The 17,268-nt window shown below is 53.2% G+C and overlaps 1 protein-coding gene across 1 annotated transcript; it reads left to right on the plus strand.

Moving 5' to 3' along the window:
* The first annotated feature begins 360 nt into the window (after positions 1-360).
* Positions 361-16,444, plus strand: ATP8B3 (ATPase phospholipid transporting 8B3). Its single transcript, XM_036282243.1, is given in 25 exon segments — positions 361-406; positions 830-924; positions 1,392-1,505; positions 2,539-2,641; positions 3,015-3,096; positions 3,604-3,676; positions 3,808-3,887; positions 4,355-4,416; positions 6,916-7,086; positions 7,441-7,528; positions 8,810-9,001; positions 9,100-9,161; positions 9,164-9,295; positions 11,693-11,737; positions 11,740-11,793; positions 11,796-11,870; positions 11,947-12,006; positions 14,042-14,219; positions 14,365-14,474; positions 14,638-14,710; positions 14,925-14,963; positions 14,965-15,040; positions 15,305-15,360; positions 15,362-15,666; positions 16,215-16,444. Coding segments are annotated over 25 exon segments (2,601 nt in total).
* Positions 16,445-17,268: the final 824 nt, after the last annotated feature.

Consider the following 17,268-nt stretch of genomic DNA (forward strand, 5'->3'; position numbering starts at 1 on the left):
GAGACCCAGGGGACAGTGAGTGTGGCCATCCCAGGAGAGGCGGTAGTGACCTGGACTGAGGACGCCCCTGGGGGAGGGCGGCAGGGGTTGGAGGAGAATCCATCCTGGGGATTAGCTGTAATGAAAATCAAGGCCACTTTGGCTTGGTAGCTGGGGGGACTGGTGGACATGTGGCTGTTGCAGGATTGGGGATCAGTGGAGGCCCCGGATACCCAGAGAAGGACACATAGCCAGTGACTGGACCTTCAGAGCCTGAGGAGGGGGCAGCCAATGGAAGTGGGAGGTGACATTTTGCACAGGGCAGAGTCATGGACAGTGTCTGGCAAGGGCTGGGCCCCTCTCCCCAGCAGCCCCACCAGCATGGACAGTCGGGCCTATGGCGAGGACCTTGAGGAGGAGAACTCAGGTGCATATTTTGGGGAGAAGTGTGGGGTGCGGGATCTGTGGAGGAAGCCAGGGGCATTGCAGTGTAGTGGCTGAAATGTGGGGATGGGGAGACCCCCCCCAAGCCCATTCAACAGGCCCAGCATAGGATTCTCATTGGGTTACAAATAGTCCCAAATCCCATAACTGAAGGCTAGATTCAGGAATAGTGGGCTGCAGACCTGAGATAGCTGGGCTGCCCAGGCTGGGCGAGCAGCCTCGAATACCTGGAGCTGGGCACCAGGCCTCAGTTTTACCCTTTCTGTAGAAGGAGTGGGATGGGCCCAGGGTGGTGTTTGTTTACCACCCATGGTGGTTCCTCTAGGGGCCCGTTAGCCCGCCTTTGGGGAATCATTAGGCGGTGTTCTCTGCACCCCCTGTGATGCCCTGCTCTCTCTGGCTTCAGCGTTCACCTGGTGGGAGGTGAAGGCCAACAACCGGACCTACAACAACCAGTTCAAGGAGAATGCCTTCCTGTGTTGTTAGAGGAAGAAGTACAAGGTGGGTGGCCCCAGCCCCACTGCCCTCCCCTACTTCCTCTCCCCTGCCCCCCCTCCCCCCATTTATATCATGAAGGAATCACCAGTTTGGTGCTGGAGTTTCCTGTTTCCTTGGCCCCACCCGAATTAATGTTTAGATAAGTAAATACTAAACCTTCAAACTACAATGTATTCATCAGGCTCTGCCTAAAATCCCCTCATGTGTGTCTCACTCTGGGGAATACTGGGGTCATAACCTACTTGATGAATCTTTGCATTCAGAAGAAGCTCAATTAATGCAGGCTCAAGGCTTTGCATTCAGCTGGCCCTCAGTAAATGCTGGCCTGAGGGTTTTGCATACAGCAGGCACTCAGTAGAGCTGGCTTAAGGCCTTGGATTTGGTAGATAGTTAATATTGCCTTGAAGCTTTACATGCACTTAATTATTGCTGATTGTAGCCAAAGGGCAGGGTGCTGGCTCTCATTTCAGGGCAACATCATCCACACAGCCAAGTACAACTTCTTCTCCTTCCTGCCCTTGAACATGTAGGAGCAGTTCCACGGACTGTCCAACCTCTACTTCCTTTTTATCATCATTCTCTAGGTGGGACAGGGTGGGGGTGGCCCCAAGAGTCAGCATCTGGCACACACCATTCCTTTCACCTGCTTGAATCACCTCCTCCAGGAAGCCCTCACTGACCACCTTTACTGCATTGCTCTGTAGACACACAGAGGTTCAAGTGTGTGTTTGTCTGTGTGGTTGGTGGTGGTGGGGGGGTGTCCAGCTTCTCATACACTGGGAGCACCCTTATGGCTGTGTCCCCACTGCCCAATCCAGGGCCTGGTACACAGAAGGTACTCTCAACATATGTTCCATGATGAAGGTGCATGATTGGCTCCTCTCTCTGGGTCCAAGGATGGATAGCCCTGCCTACTGAGCTCACCCCAAAGGGTGAGGAGGAAAAAGGGTTGAAAGCAGGTTCAAAGGACCTGCCGGGCCATTTCCCAATACCTGGGTGGCCCTGCCAGAGGGGCAGATATCCGGCCTGGGCAGCTCCCTCACTCGGTGAGTGGGCAGTTTGCAGAGTGCCCTGACCCCCACTCAATATCTCATGCTGTTCTGACCCTCTGCTTATATTAATTGACCCAATAAACACACTGTGTGCAGGCCCTATGCTGGACACTGGGAACTTGGCAGTGGCCCTGATACCCACTGTCATTAAACCACATGGAGGGGACCAGTGATGGGAAGATACCCCCCACCCGGGCTGGTCTGAGGTTCACTTGGAGCTCAGGCCTGAAGAGTGACTGGGAGCAGCAGGGCTGCAGGGGAGGGAACAGGAAAGCCAAGGCTCTGATGAGGGAACAGCTCGTGGTTGGTAGGGCTTCCTGGAGTCTGTGATGTGGGAGGGAGATGAGTGTGCCAGGGAGAAGTTCTGGGCAGGGAGAGGAAATAGAGGGGCAATTGTCCCAAGATTTATAGGGGAGGTGGCTAGCCTTAAGCTCCGGTGGTTGGCAGGTGGGACACACGATGCCAGGTTGAGGGTCTGCGTGGGAGGGCAGGGGGAGACGGTTGGGGTAGTGTCCGGGATGGTGGTTCAGTATCACCTTCCAGCATGACCCACCCTCTGTGTCAGGGCATCCCTGAGATCTCTATGCTGCCCTGGTTCACCCTCTTCACCCCACTCGCCTGCCTCCTTGTCATCCGGGCCACCAGAGACCTGGCAGATGACATCATAAGTGAGGGGGAGGGACAGCTGGGGAGAGGATTGGGGGCAGGATGGGGTCTTTGTCTTGCTGCTACAAGGGACAGGTACCCCATGGTGCTTTGGCCCTTGCTGCCACACAGGGTGACAGGTAAACTATCCCTTCCTTCTCTGCCATTAGCAGTTGTCCCAGCAGCAGCCCCTCTTCCATGAGGGCCCCTGTGCAGATGCAGCTGGAGTGGGTTCACTATCCGGGCCACGTGTGTGAGCGGGAACGTGCCCTGCACCTGGGCCCCACCAGGGCCATGTAGGGACAGGATGGGGCCATGGTGCGGGTAAAATTTCTCTGGGTGGGGGCAGGGCTCTGGCAGGGCCACCTCTCTGACCTACCCTGTTGATTCAGAGATGACATAGGGGTGACAGGACCATCAACCACAGTCCCTGCCAGATGCTGGTGGGGAAGAGTTGAGGCCTCTGGCGCTGTGTATGGTTCATTCTGAGGAAGGAGATGCCAGCACAGCCCGGGGGGGTGGGGGTGCGGGGTGGTGAGGGAGAGGACATATCAGGGAGGGGAGCCCAGCAGAGTGCCTGGAAACTTCCATGACCCCCAGACATCTTGGTTGAGTCTGATGTCTGACAGGGACTCGGACAGCATTTATTAGAGATGCCTGCTCTACTAGACTATGGGGTGGGCCCTGTGATGGGGACAGAGACTGAGGAAATAATTATTAACCCTTACAAGGCTGAGAGTTCAGCTGAAGGAGGAGGCAGAGAAGGTATGAAGGGACACGGATGCAGAACCAGGAGGAGGGGGTGTGGGCTGAGCCCACCCACCAAAGACCTGCAGGTGAACATGCAGGAAAGCAAAGCACCAGAGGGGCGACTGTGGTCCCACCCCCTGCTGTTCTTCCAGCTTGGGAGTGGCACAGGGGTGGGGTAGGGGGCAGATGGGTCTGGTTGGGGCCCCCTTTCACACCTGCTGCCCATCCCCTACAGCTTCCTGTGGAAAAAATGCAAGGACGTTTGTGTAGTGGACCTGGTCTGTCTGCACAAAGATAACATTGTCCTGGTGAGTTGGTGTCACCCTGGCTCAGTACTCCCCACTCCTGGGGGAGGGCTGCCTTCCTGCCTGTCTTCCTCCTGTCCTCTCCTCCCCCAACATGCTGTTTTCTTCCTCCCACCCTCCTCCTCCCACCCCAGGCCTACGTGCTCTTGCTGCCAGCACAGAGCTCAGCAGATTGTGCTATAGAGACGGTGGACATTGACTTGTTGAGGCACAGGTCATCACTAGGGGTTTGGGGGCCTGAGAGCCAACAAGGTCTCCCCCGATTGCCACAAAATGTGGCTCCCAAGCCCACTGGTATATTTAGGTCATTCGTCCTGGGAGCATTTGTGGGTACCTGCAAGCTGGCAGGAGCAGTAACATTCAATCAGACAAAGGGACCCACCTTCTTCGTACCAATGTTTCTGAGGCTCTACTGTGCTCTAGGCGCAGCTGTCCGAAAAGGAGAAGGCCTAATGTCCGGCCTTAGCCGTCCACAGAAATCCTGTGCAAACCTGGGCGAGGCCCTCTTCCTCTCTGGGCCTCAGTCTCTTGCTTGGCAGCTGGCGCACAGCAGGGGCTCAGTGAAAATGTTTGAATGACTCTGGAAGGGGGCTGCGGTACCTTGCCTGGGTGCTGTCTGTCCCTACCTGTCACCTCACTCCCCTTCTCATTGCCAAGGAGACCAACTTGAAGTTCATTCAGGCAGGCCCTGATGGTCACACACCAGGAGCTGACCAATGTAAGGAAGATGGTTTCCTTTCAAGGTGAGAGGTGGCAAATTCATCCACCCCATCTGGGCCTTCATCTGCCCCTCTGTTCAGTGGGCAAGAAAGTTCACCATTTTACTGGGTTTTGGGGATGGTGATGGGGTCTATTGGGGGTTGTTGGGGGTCGAGCTTTTAACAGGCCAGTTTATCCCAGGCCTGTTTCATGTCCTTTGAATCCATGTAACAGTCAGGGTGTTTTCTGTTATCATTACAAAACTTACTGCACCATTTTATCAGGCATTACCTTGAATTTTTAAAATGTGATCACATTAGCCCTGGCTGGTTTGGCTCAGCGGTTAGAACATTGGCCTGGGGACCAGAGAGTCCCGGGTTTGGTTCCCACTAAGGGCACGTACCTCGGTTGCAGTTTGTCCCCAGTTGGGGTCATGTGTATGGCAACCACTCAGTGTGTCTCACGTTGATGTTTCTCTCTCTCTCTTCCTCCCTCTCTCCCTTCTGCTCTATCTGAAGATAAATGCAAACAAAAAAATGTCCTTGGGTGAGGATGAAAAAAGAAAAAGGAAGGAAGCCTGGGCCTGGCCGGTTTTGCTCAGTGGTTAGAGCACTGGCCCACAGACCAGAGTCGCGGGTTCGATTCCGGCCAAGGGCACATACATCGGTTGCAGTTCTTCCCCGGCCCTGGTCAGGGTTGTGTGCAAGGCAACCAGTCAATGTGTCTCTCTCACCTCGATGTTTCTCTCTCTTTTCCACTCTATCAGAAGATAAATAAAAAAATATCCCCAGGTGAGGATTTAAAGCAAGGGAATACATTATTTTTTTCCTGTCTTGTTGAAAAGACAAGTTACTCTAATTGGTTCTGGAGCAGAATCTTTCTCTTGAACCACAGCCCTTTTGCTCTTGACGTTCAAGCACTGGTTGTGTTAGCTGTGAGACAACGAGACCTCAGTTCTTGTCTTCTTGAAGGAAAGATATCAATCAAAAAACAAAGTGTAGCCCTGGCCGGTTTTGCTCAGCGGTTAGAGCGTCGGCCTGCGGTCCTGAGAGACCCGGGTTCAGTTCCCGCTAAGGGCACGTACCTCGGTTGCAGTTTGTCCCCGGCCCTGGTGGGTTGTGCGGGTGGCAGCCACTCGATGTGTTCCTTTCACATCGATGTTTCTCTCTCTCTCTCTGATCCTCTCTCTCCCTCCCACTCTACCTGAACAAAGAATGGAAAAATGTTCTAGGGTGAGGATTAAAAAAAAACAAACAAAAAACCAAAGTGTAGCAAAGTAAGAAAGAATTTATTGGTCACAGCAAAAACACACTTAGGACAGTGAAACAGGAAGGGCTTAGAAGACGCAACAGGAGAGCCCAGGCTGGACTTTCGCTCACTGAGAAGTCAGAGAAAAGGGGGCCTTGGAGACAGTTTCAGGGTGTTAGCCCAGGACGAGCTGCTGCTGCCCATTGCTCCCCTGGTTGCAAGTCTCATGAGACCCCTTAGAGGGAAAAGAAGGAGAAGGGAATGGTGCTGGTGTGCGCACTGGGCCCTTCATCCTTAGTGTAGTTATCTCTCTTTTGCAGGTGGGAATCTTGGGGGAGGACTCAGGGGAGGGTCTTAACAGACTATTCATTAGTTTTCCAGGTGTGCTCCTTCCCCATCGTGGTGTCCAGTGATGGATCCATGCCAGGGAAGGGGGGCATTAGTCAATGCAGCTGGTCCTGAGGCAGCCATGATGTCTGGTTTTGCTGCTTTTCTGGGCCTGGCGGTAAAATACAACTGAGGCCTAGATATTATCTTCAGGGAGGAAAAGGTCAGGGTGTCTAAATTACATGACTAATAATATGAAAAGTCAGGAGGTCCAAACCATGTGACCAGTGATATGCTAGGGGAGGATAGGTTACCTGGGGGTGAGGTTCTTGCTTTCCCAGTTTTACCCCTTGCTAGGCATCCGGGGATTTCTGCCCTGGTGAGTTTCTGTGCCTGGCCCACCGTCCTTGCTCTGCTCATGTCTGTCTAACTGCCTATCACAGTTGCATTTGTTTTTGTGCTATTTGAGGAAAAGCCTCGCTCACATGGAGGGCCAGGCACTGTGTGCCAGGTGCTGGGCTAGGCCCCAGGGTCCCAGCGTGATGGAGATGAGGCTGGCACCTCCTCTCACAGAACTCACAGGTATTCATGACACCACTGGCTGGAATAAATGTCTACTGACCTTCCAGGATTGTAACTAGGAGGAAAGGGGCTCAGTGTGCATGGGGGGACCTGATCTGGCTGGAGGATCAGAGAGGGTTTTCTGAGGAGGTGTGAGTCTTAGCACAGGGAAAAGCATGCACAGAGGCCCTGAGGCTTAAAGGAGCCGGTTTCAGAGCATGCAGGAGGAGGTTGTGTGGCAAGGAGGTAGAGGTGCCAGTGGGGCAGGTTTGGGGCAGTGCAGGGCCAATGAGGGTTGCTGGAGCCAGAGTGACAGAATGTTCCCCACATCCTGCCCCACTCTGACTGGAGAGGGGTGCCTGACCTCAGCCATGCCCTCGGCTCCCTGATTGCCCTTTCGCCCGTAGGCAAGGTGGTCTGCGAGGAACTCAATAGTCGCATGTACCACTTTATGGGGTGACTGAGGTGGGAGGGCAAAACATACTCCCTGGACAGAGGCAACATCCTTCTAGGTGGCTGAAAGATCGGAGACACAGACACCTGCTACAGAGTGGCCATCTATGCTGGGCTGCTCTGGGGCCTCTGCAGCATGAGCTTTCCTGGTGGAGGTGGGTGAGAGCCCCGAAGTCGCTGGCAAGAACTCACAAAGCCAGGCCTGGCTGCGGCGTGTCTGCTGCCATAAGATGTGGGGCTCCCGGCATGGCTTCTATGGGGCCTGGGTTCTAAAACTCTGGAAATGTACAAATTGAGCCAGCACCCTTGTTACTTGGCTGGGGTGCTTGTATGTAGATGAATGGGTGGCTGGGCAGGTGAATGGATGAGTAGAAGGGTGGGGTGACAGAGGGTTGGAAGATGGAATGGATGGATGGATGGATGGATGGATGGATGGATGGATAGATGGACGAACAGATGGATGGGTGCAAACCCTGCAGGTTTTGCCACAAAGATCATAAGGAACTGTGGCAAGATCCATCTGGAGAGAACCAAGATAGACCATCTGATGAACAGGCTGGTGATCCTGATGAGCTGCCTAGAGCCCTGCCCTGAGGCGGGGAAACCGAAGGGAAGTGAAAGGGCCCCTCCCCGTAGACAGAAGCCCGGGCTGTCATCTTCAGGCTTCGTTTCCCTTCTCTGCAAAATGTGCGGCCTGATCCTACAGACAGGTCAGTGGGCCAGAGAATCTTCTTATAATTATGATATTTTAAAAATGTCTTTATCAAATAAATTTTGATCCTGACAATTTTCCAAACCCACAGGAGATAATAAAATGCTCACCTACCCTCCATGGACATTTATTGAACAATTCTTAACACTTTGCCTAATCAACTTTATCTTTTAATTTTAATTTTATGTTTTTGTTAATCCTCACCCAAGGATATTTTTTCATTGATTTTTAGAGAGAGTGGAAGGGAGGGGGTGAGGAGGAGAGAGAGAGAGAGAAGAGAGAGACTCATTAATTGGTTGCCTCCTGCATGCACCCCAAATTGGGCTGGGCCTGGATCAAAGCTGCAACCCTTCAGTGCACGGGCTGACACTTCAACCACTGAGCCATGCTGGTCAGGGCGCAACTTTATCTTTTTTAAAAATATTTTTTCTTTATTGATTTTAGAGAGCGAGGAAGGAAGAGGAAGAGAGAGATAGAAACATCGATGAGAGCCTGGCTGGTGTGGCTCAGTGGTTGAGTGTTGACCCATGCACCTAGAGGTCACCGGTTCGATTCCTGGTCAGGGCACATGCCCAGGTTGTGGGCCTGATCCCCAGTGGGGGGCATGCAGGAGGCGGCCAGTCAATGTCCTCTCTCCTCGATGTTTCTATCTCTCTCTCCCTCTCCCTTGCTCTCTCTCTAAAAATCAATTAAAAATTTATTTTTAAAATGAAACATCGATGAGCGAGAACATCAATTGGCTGCCTTCTGCATGTTTTCCACTGGGGATTGGGCCCACAGCCTGGGATTGTGCCCTGATTGGGAATCGATCCGATGACCTGTCAGGGCATGGGTCGACGCTCAACCAGTGAGCCACACTGGCCGGGCTCAACTTTATCTTTTTAAAAGTCATTGTAATAGTTAAAAAAATAACAGCCACAAAACCCAGCAAAACCCCTGCAAGTTCCCCTCCCCCTGGGACTGCCAGCCACCGCCCCCCAACCCCATCCCCATCTTGATGGCAGAGCTTAGGTAGGGGGGCTTCCCAACTTTTATTTGTCTTTTATACTGCGTGTGCCCCTGTTGACAAGTCCCTGAGGTGTCTTGGTGCTGCCCTGGGTCCCTCCACATGCTCCACTGTCTCCCATCTCTGAGCAGATTTTTATGTTCTTGGTGCTGATCTCTGTGGCCTGGACCTTGGGCTTCCGGGACAAGGTGAAGGAATTCAAGGTCACATACTACTATGTGTCTAAGAAGCTCGTGTATAGTGTGACCACCGAGTCTTTCTTCACCTTCTGGGGCTTCATCAACTTGTTCAGTGTCATGGTGTCCATAGCTATGTTTCTCCTGTGAGACCCAGGGCGTCCTCCCCACCCACTACTCAGCTGGAGGGAAGTGGGAGCTCAGGTGGGCTATGGGCCTGGGTGTGACCCAGTGCTGTTTGCAGAGCAGAATTCATCTACCTGGGGAAGGGCATCATCATCTGGGACACGCAGATGTACTACAAGCCCAGGAAATGCCGGCCGAAGGCTGTAGCACAAGCCTCACTGACCAGCTGGGCCAAGTGGAGTACATCTTCTCGGACAAGACTGGCACACGCACATACACCACGACCTTCAGGAAGTGCGGCATTGCCCTGGCCGGTTTGGCTCAGAGGTTAGAGCGTCAGCCTGCGAACCAGAGTCCCAGGTTCGGTTCCCATAAAGGGCACGTACCTCGTACCTCGGTTGCGGTTTGTCCCTGGCCCTGGTTGGGGTTGTGTGGGTGGCAACCAATCTATGTGTCTCTCTCACTCTCTTCCTCCCTCTCTCCCTCTTGCTCTATCTGAAGATAAATGCAAAAATGTCCTCAGGTGAGGATTAAAAAAAGTGCTGCATCAACGACATTGTTTATGGTGGGCCTGGCCCTCATGTGTCCTTTCCCCACATGGCTGCCCAGAAAGGACCGACCTTTGGGTGCAGGAGGGCCCCCAGGGAGCTGTGACCTACTGCCAGGAGACCTGAGTGGGTCTCAGGGTCAGCTGACCTGCCCGTCTTCAGCCCCACCCTCAGCACTGCCTCCCAGATTTGAGCCATAGAACTGTAGCCAAAAGCATCCTCTTTTGGGGGGTCAGCAAGCTATTCTTATAAGGGGCCAGCAAGTCAATATTCTTAGCTTCCCCTGCTGCACTGTCTCTGTGGAGACTCAACTCAGCCCTTGTCCCTGGAAAGTAGCCACTGCTGCCTGTGTACACTGAGCTTCGAATTTCACAGCATTCCATGTGTCACAAAATAGTATTATTTTGGTTTTCACAAACCTCTAATGTGGATTCTGACTCCTGAAATTCATCTTCACGTGTCATGAAATAGAGTATTCTGCTTCTGATTGTCACAAAACTTTACTGAGGAACTAATTTTGATTTTCATGTTTCATGAGACAATATTCTTCTTTCAATTTCCCCTCAACCAATTAGAAATGTGACAACTCTTCTTAGTTCACTGGCCACACAAAAGCTGGTAGTGGCGCAGGGCGTAGTTAGCCAGCTCTGGTCTAGTTTATAACTAGGGAACAAGGTTTAGAGCAGGAGCTGACAGATGACCCAGCTGGATAATAATTGGGTGTAGCAGGCAGTCACCAGTGTAAGAAATGGAAATGCCTCCTGATCCTCAGCCAGGGTCTAGGGGGTGGGTAATAGAGAGCAGTGGGGTCTGTGGTAAATGGCATCAGCTGGGGCTGGTTTCTCTCATGTTTTTATAAGCACTCTGGGACCAGACTTTTATTAGAAATCACCCAGTTTTTCAAAGTAGGCAGCCAGATTAAAAAAAATTTTTTTTTCCTTTATCCTCACCCGAGGACATTTTTCCATTTTATTGTTCAGGTAGAGTGGGAGGGAGGGAGAGAGCGAGAGAGAGAAAGAAACATCGACGTGAAAGGGACACATCGAGTGGCTGCCACCCGCACGACCAACCAGGGTCGGGGACAAACTGCAACCGAGGTACGCGCCCTTAGCGGGAACCAAACCCGGGTCTCTCTGGACCACAGGCCGACACTAACCGCTGAGCCAAACCGGCCAGGGCAGGCAGCCAGATTTTAAAAATCACATGGATAGTTCAAACAAGTTGTGTTCAATGGGGCCACATCCCACCCAGGGTGGCCCTTTTAAGATTCCCCCAGGAGACAGGGCCCTATCTTTTCCTCCTTTGTGCAGAAGGTCAAACTGAAGCTGAGGGTCCTTTGTTGTTTGGGGTGTCTGGTTCAGAGTTCAGACCTTAGAAAGACTGGCATTGGAGATGGGGGCTGGGGGACCCCGAGCCATCCAGAGTGTTGAGGCCTGAAGCAGGGTCTCTCTCCAGGCCCATTGAGGAGGAGACCCTATCAAAGGTGAGTGCTGGTCCTGCAGCACTGGATGTGGGGGAGTAGGCAGTGACCCACCCAGAGCTGGCTTGTCCCCTCCCAGGAGAACCCCTACTTCTGGAACAAATTTGCTGATAGGAAGCCGCTCTTCCAAAATGCGAGGCTCCTGAGTGCCGTGTGCGACAACAAAGACAGACTGGTGGGAGCTCTGGCACCTGCTGGCCATCTGCCGCAGGGCGACAGTGCAGGAGAAAGACTGAGTGCATCGAGGGCTGCCCAGCCTGCGAGGTGCTCAGACCCTGGGGCTCCCGAGGCAGTCTTCTGGCCTTAGAGCTTGTCCAGCCCAGCCCCCAGGGCTCCTGTCATCCCTCTTAGAGGGTGCGCAGGCCCAGTCCCAAGCTCCACCTCTTCTGGACCTAGAGGTTGTCCAAGCCTGGGGCTTGAGATCTGTTACCGAGTTGGGAAGGGATGGTCATCTGGCTTGGGACCCAAGTGCCCACCTTCTTTTATTCAGCTTAGAGGTTATACTGGCCCAAGAGACCATCGTCTTGTCAATATCTGGTGAGTACCCATTGTTTCCATTTCCTCCCCTGGGCTGCAGAAATGAAAGTGGGACCTGCCGCAGATGGGCGGTGGGTCCCCAAAAGACAGCTTGCTCTCAGCAAATGTGCCCCCCATTCCACTCCCATGGTCCTCTCCCCCACCAGATCATCTGTTGTACCAGGAAGCTTCCCCTGATAAGGAGGCGCTGCCTAGAATTTCGGCTCTGTGTTCCTGGTGCGCACACAGGACAGCGTCATGGTGATGGAGCGGGGGAGGAGTGGGTCTACCAGCTCCTGGCCACGATGGATTTCAACAGCATCCGAAAGTGGATGTCGGTGCCAGGTGAGCACCCTCAGCCTGGGGATGGAGGTGGGAAGGAACAAGAGCACTATTGGCAGCCAGGCGTCTCCCTCCACAGTCCGAAACCTCGAGGGCTCCATCTACTTCTACACCAAAGGCACAGACACCGTCATCTTTTTTTCTTTCTTTTTTTAAAACTTTTTTTCCTTTTATTGATTTTAGAGAGAAAGGAAAGGAGAGGGAGAGAGATAGAAACATCTATTGACCGCTTCCTGCATGCCCCCCACTGGGGATCAAGCCCACAACCTGGGCATGTGTCCTGACTGGGAATCAAACCAACAACCTCTTGGTGCACGGGTCGATGCTCAACCACTGAGCCACACCAGCTGGACCACACCTGTCATCTTTGATCGCTTATATAAGAAAGTCTTGACAGAGGGGGACTACAGAAGAGGCCTTAACCGTGAGTCCCTGTGGGAAGGGAGGGAGGGTAGAGGGGTAGAAGGAGGGAGGCGGAGGAGGAGGATGTGCAGAGAAATGGCCTCAGGTATGTAGCGTGGTCATGTACAGTTGGCTTTTCTGTGCCCTTCTCCCACACACATGGGAAGGGAGGAGCTGAACTCTAAGTTACAACTGCACAGAGTGAGCATTTTTAAAAAAATTGTTTTTTTCTTTATTGATTTTTAGAAAGAGAAGAAGGGAGAAAGAGAGAGAGATAGAAACATTGATGAGAGAGAACATCGATTGGCCTCCTCCTGCATGCCCCCACTGGGGATCAGGCCCACAACCTGGGCATGTGCTCTGACCAGGAATCAAACCAGCGACCTCTTGGTGTACGGGTTGATGCTCAACCACTGAGCCACACTGGCTGGGCTAGAGTGGGCATTTTTTTGTAAGTCACACAAAGACCCTCTGTGGTTAGGCTTTGGCCCTGGATGCTGATCCCCGCTCCCAGCCAGGCCTGGGTTCTGGGATACACTCAGCCTCTCTGCCCCAAATCTTTTGTCTCCATGGATGAAGCCCAAACTCCTCAGCCAAGCCAAGACAAAGCAGGCTGTGTCTTTGTGTCTCCTGCTGGCCTTTCTAGATTGACTCTTTTTGACCCCCAGGGTGTTTCCCAGAACTCTAGTTTCTGGTTTGCAGTTTTTCTCATTTTAGGTGATGCCCCAGGAACTTTGCACACACTGTTCCCTCTGCTTGGATACCTTCCTCTAGTTCATTCAGGATCTTTTGGTTCTCAGGGCTCTGCCACCTCCAGGTCCCCACATCCAGGGAAACTTTCCTGCCTGACCCTAACATGGGGCTGACATGTCATGCCAAATTACCCCTCTCTGGCTCAGCCCTGACACTTTGGGGTTCCCCAAGGGCTTTGCTGAGTCCCCAGCTTCACCCAGCTCAGGGCCCAGGGGGGATGTTTATGCAAAGAATGCCCTGAACCTTCACTCAGGACTCCTCAGAGCGCCCCGTTCTGCCAGGGTGGGGAGTCCAGGGCAGGCGGCTGATCTCTGACTAAGAACTGGGGAAGTGTTGTCAGAACAACGTCCCAGAGCTCAGGAGCTCGGCAAGATGGCTCAACTGTCCTGTGGAACAGATAGGTAAACTGAGTCACAAGAACAAAGTCCTGTTTGAAGTTTCTGATGACCAGGGAGCTCCTGTCATGTCCAAACCCAACCTCTGAGGCCCACCTCCAGTCAAGACCTGGAACCATCTGCCGGGGGGCAGAAAGCCTGGGGGATGGGGAAGTAGGAGGGAAGTAAGAAGCCAATAGATACCATCTTTGGGGTCAACCAGCCCCTGGGGCATCCCTGGAACTGTGGGTCCTCCAGGTGGTGGGGAGGGGCATTTATCAAGAGCCCCTTGAAAAATGAGGCAGAGTCTGGAATACAGACATCCCTCAGGCCGGGGGTCAGAGGCAGGGTTCCAGGGCTGCGGAGGGGTCTGGCAAGCTGCACTGAGGGTCTTCAGGGATAGTTAGAAACTGCCACGCAGAGCATAGGGAGCGCAGGAGGCAGAACAGAACCGGACCTCTTGAGGGCTGAAACAGCTAACAAGGAACATGGCAGTACATGATCCCCGTCCCCTCTGGTAAAAACAGACTGTGGGTGGGGGTCAAAGTTTAGGGAGTCCAGGCAAAGGGAGAAGTGCTGAGAGAGGAAGTAGCTGGAGAAGTGGCCCGGGAGGCAGGGTGGTGACGGTGACGCCTGCCCTCCCAGTGGGCCCCCAGTCCTTTGCGGAGCAGACCCTTTGCACCTTGTGGCTATCCTACAAAAAGGTGGACAAGGACACATATGAGGAGTGGTGACAGCGGCACCAGGAGGCCAGCATTCTTCTTCAGAACTGGGCCCGTGCCCTGTACCAAGTGTATAAGGAGGAGGAGCAGAGCCTCCAGATGTGCAGGGCACAGGAGGCGCGGGGCTCCAGCCCCTGGTTTCAGCCCTCTGGGCCCTGGATCTCCCATCCCTGCTAGGGTAGCTGGGTCCCTGCTCAGTGTGTCCCCTGTCCCCTCATCCCCACCCTCAGCTGCTGGCAGCCACAGCCTTTGAAGACAGGCTCCAGGCTCCAGGCTCCAGGATGGGATCCTTGAAACCATCCAGTGTCTCAAGCAAGGAAACATCAGAGAGTGGGTACTCACAGGAAACAAGCAAGGTAGGGCCCAGGGCGGCCATCCCCAGCAGGGAGAGAAGCAAGATGGGTGGCAGAGAACTCATATGTGCTCCAGGGGCCACCATCAGCCTGTCCAGGGGATTGGGGCAGGGTGGTGATGCCCCAGGCAGGGGCTGCCCAGGGGCTAAGCTGGGCTGGTTAGCAGAGACAGCAGTGAATATCGGCTTTGCCTGCCAGCTGCTGTCCGAGAACATGCTCATTCCGGAGAAGGGAATGGTGTAAGGAGTGGGGTAGGGGAACATGAGCGGTTGGAACAGGCTAAGGGTGGCGGATGGGAGACACCCATGACTCAGGTGTGGCCCTGGAGGTCGGCAGAATGTCCTCAACCTCTACCTGGCTGGACTCCCAAGGGGGAAACTGAGGCACAGTTGGGGAAGGGATGGAAGGGAGCCTGTGCCCAGGCGTGGCTGAGCCCCAGCGGGGTCCCTGCAGTCGGATCCTGGAGGACTACTGGGAGAGCACAACAACCTGGTGAGAGGCAAGGGGTCTCTGAAGAGCCGGTTCCTGCACAAGTCAAAATGGCCATGGTCATTAACAGAGAGTTCCCGGTCAGTGTCCACTCAGGGCTGACTGTGGGGCCTCTGCATGTGGGAGGGGGCCGGGAGGAGCGGCAGACTGGGGGTGAGGGTGGACTGTTAGAAAAGCCAAAGCGAATGCTATGCCAAGAGATGATTCTCAGAGGGACAGGAGCCATTGTGTCAAGTCCAACCTGGGGTTGGGGAGGGAGGCAAGAGGAGCAGCCAGTTGGGGGTGTTCACAAAGAGGAGGGGTACAAGAAGAGTGAGGCATCTCCCCGCCAACTTGCTGGCCAGGACCAGATGCTGCTGTCCCAGAGCAAGGAACCCCGAGCGCTGGTCCAAAACGTGAAGGTGGCCAGGTGAGCAGAGGAGAGACTTCCTGCAGGCCGGGCACATCTCTCTGGTGTGGTAGACGCTTGGGATCCGGCTGAGGAGCCCAGGGCTGGTGCTACAGGACAAGGACTCCAAAACGGAGGAGAGCCCTGAGGTGCGGCCCAAGTGGGCCTTTGTGGCACCAGCCTTGAGATGCCAAGCGCTCTTCTGCTGCCGGGCGACACCCAAGCAGGAGGCCTTGACTGTGGCGCTGGTCAAGAAATATCAGAATGTGGTGACCCTGGCCACTGGGGATGGCACTAATGATGTCAACATGACCAAGAGTGGGTGGTGCCTGCACAGATGTTTTTGAAAGGGGAGAACTAGAAAGTGCCCCCCCCCCAATAAATGGTAAGAGTCCCAGTCTTTCTCATTGCCTTTCCTTTGGAACCATGTTTAGAAGAAAGTAGCGTGTCTTACACTGGTCTACACTGGTTGCTGAATTTACCTGTATTCCTAACTGTTGTATATGCTGCGTTTAGACTCACTACGGCAAAGAAAGCATTTTTCTTAAAGGAAACAAACTCATCAAATCATGAAGCTGTGTAAAAGCTTCATATGCCTACACAGCTCTGAATTCAGGTCCCAGTTGCTGTCACAAAGGAGTGAATGGACTGGCACCCGCCCTTTTGTAGAATAAGATGCCTTAGCATGCGCTGCAGCTGTCACCACTATACGAAGCTGGTTTACAGATGTTTTCCACTGAGCGTCTCAATAGAGTCCACGTGCTATGAAAAAAAAAAAAAAGAGTGGGTAATGGGCACCAGGCCTGGGGGAGGCCTGTGGTGGGCTGGGGGTGGCCCAGGGCTAACAAGCTGCATGTGCCTTGCAGCTGCAGACTTCGGCGTAAGGCTGGCAGGCCAAGAGGGCATGCAGGTGGTGCAGAACAGCGACTACATGCTGGCCCAGTTCTGTTTCCTGAGGCGGCTGCTGCTTGTGCATGGGCGTTGGTCCTACGTGCGAGTCTTCAAGTTCCTATGCTACTTCATCTACAACATGGCCGATATAATGGTTCACATCTGGTTCGTTTTCTGCAGTGGCTTCACTGCCCAGGTGCACTGAAGAGGATAGCGCTTTGGGGGTTTCCTGGGGGTGCTGTCCCCTTATCATGGCCTCCAGGAGGGCAGTGGGCACTCTCGTGTTTTGAGGTCTTCATGGGGCAAGGGTTTGCCTGAGACCTCAGGGCAATGCAACCTTTTCTATGGCTGCATTCATAGAGGTATAAAGTCCAGATAAAGGGAGGATATAGTTCCCGTCCAGTTCTGTGCCCAACATTTTCAGGGATATTTGGCAGATTTGCGTTTTGAAGCCAGCCAGGGAAGTGCAGATACTTCAAAGGTAGATCTTTCTAGGGGAGAGAGGGAAAGCTTGAACCCCAGAGAAGATAAGCTGTGGGGGCTGGATCCCTGAGTTTAAGATTCTCAACAGTATCATGGTAAAGAATAGATGTGCCTTCTGGAGCCTTAGAAGAGTCATAGAGTGAAATTTCCCCTGTGTGTAAAGATATTGTCTGAAAATAGACGACTGTGATAGGAAATAAGCTCCATGTCATTGATACCCAGGCGTCCGAGAGGGAGCTTTACGGAGGCACCTTTGATAAGGATATACTGTTTGTTTTACTTCTTTCTTTCTAGACATTTTATTATTTATTATTGGAATTGTTTTCTTAATTCCCTTTTGGGATGTCTTGTTGCTGGTGTGTAGAAACCCAGATTATTTTTTTTATATATATATCCTCAACCAAGGACATTTTTCCATTTTTTGTTCAGGTAGAGTGGGAGAGAGAGAGAGGAAGAGAGAGAGAGAAAGAAACATCGACGTGAAAGAGGCACATCGAGTGGCTGCCACCTGCACGACCAACCAGGGCCGAGGACAAACTGCAACCG

The sequence above is a fragment of the Molossus molossus genome, unplaced genomic scaffold (genome assembly GCF_014108415.1).
Source record: "Molossus molossus isolate mMolMol1 unplaced genomic scaffold, mMolMol1.p scaffold_m16_p_4, whole genome shotgun sequence".
Lineage (NCBI taxonomy): Eukaryota > Metazoa > Chordata > Mammalia > Chiroptera > Molossidae > Molossus > Molossus molossus.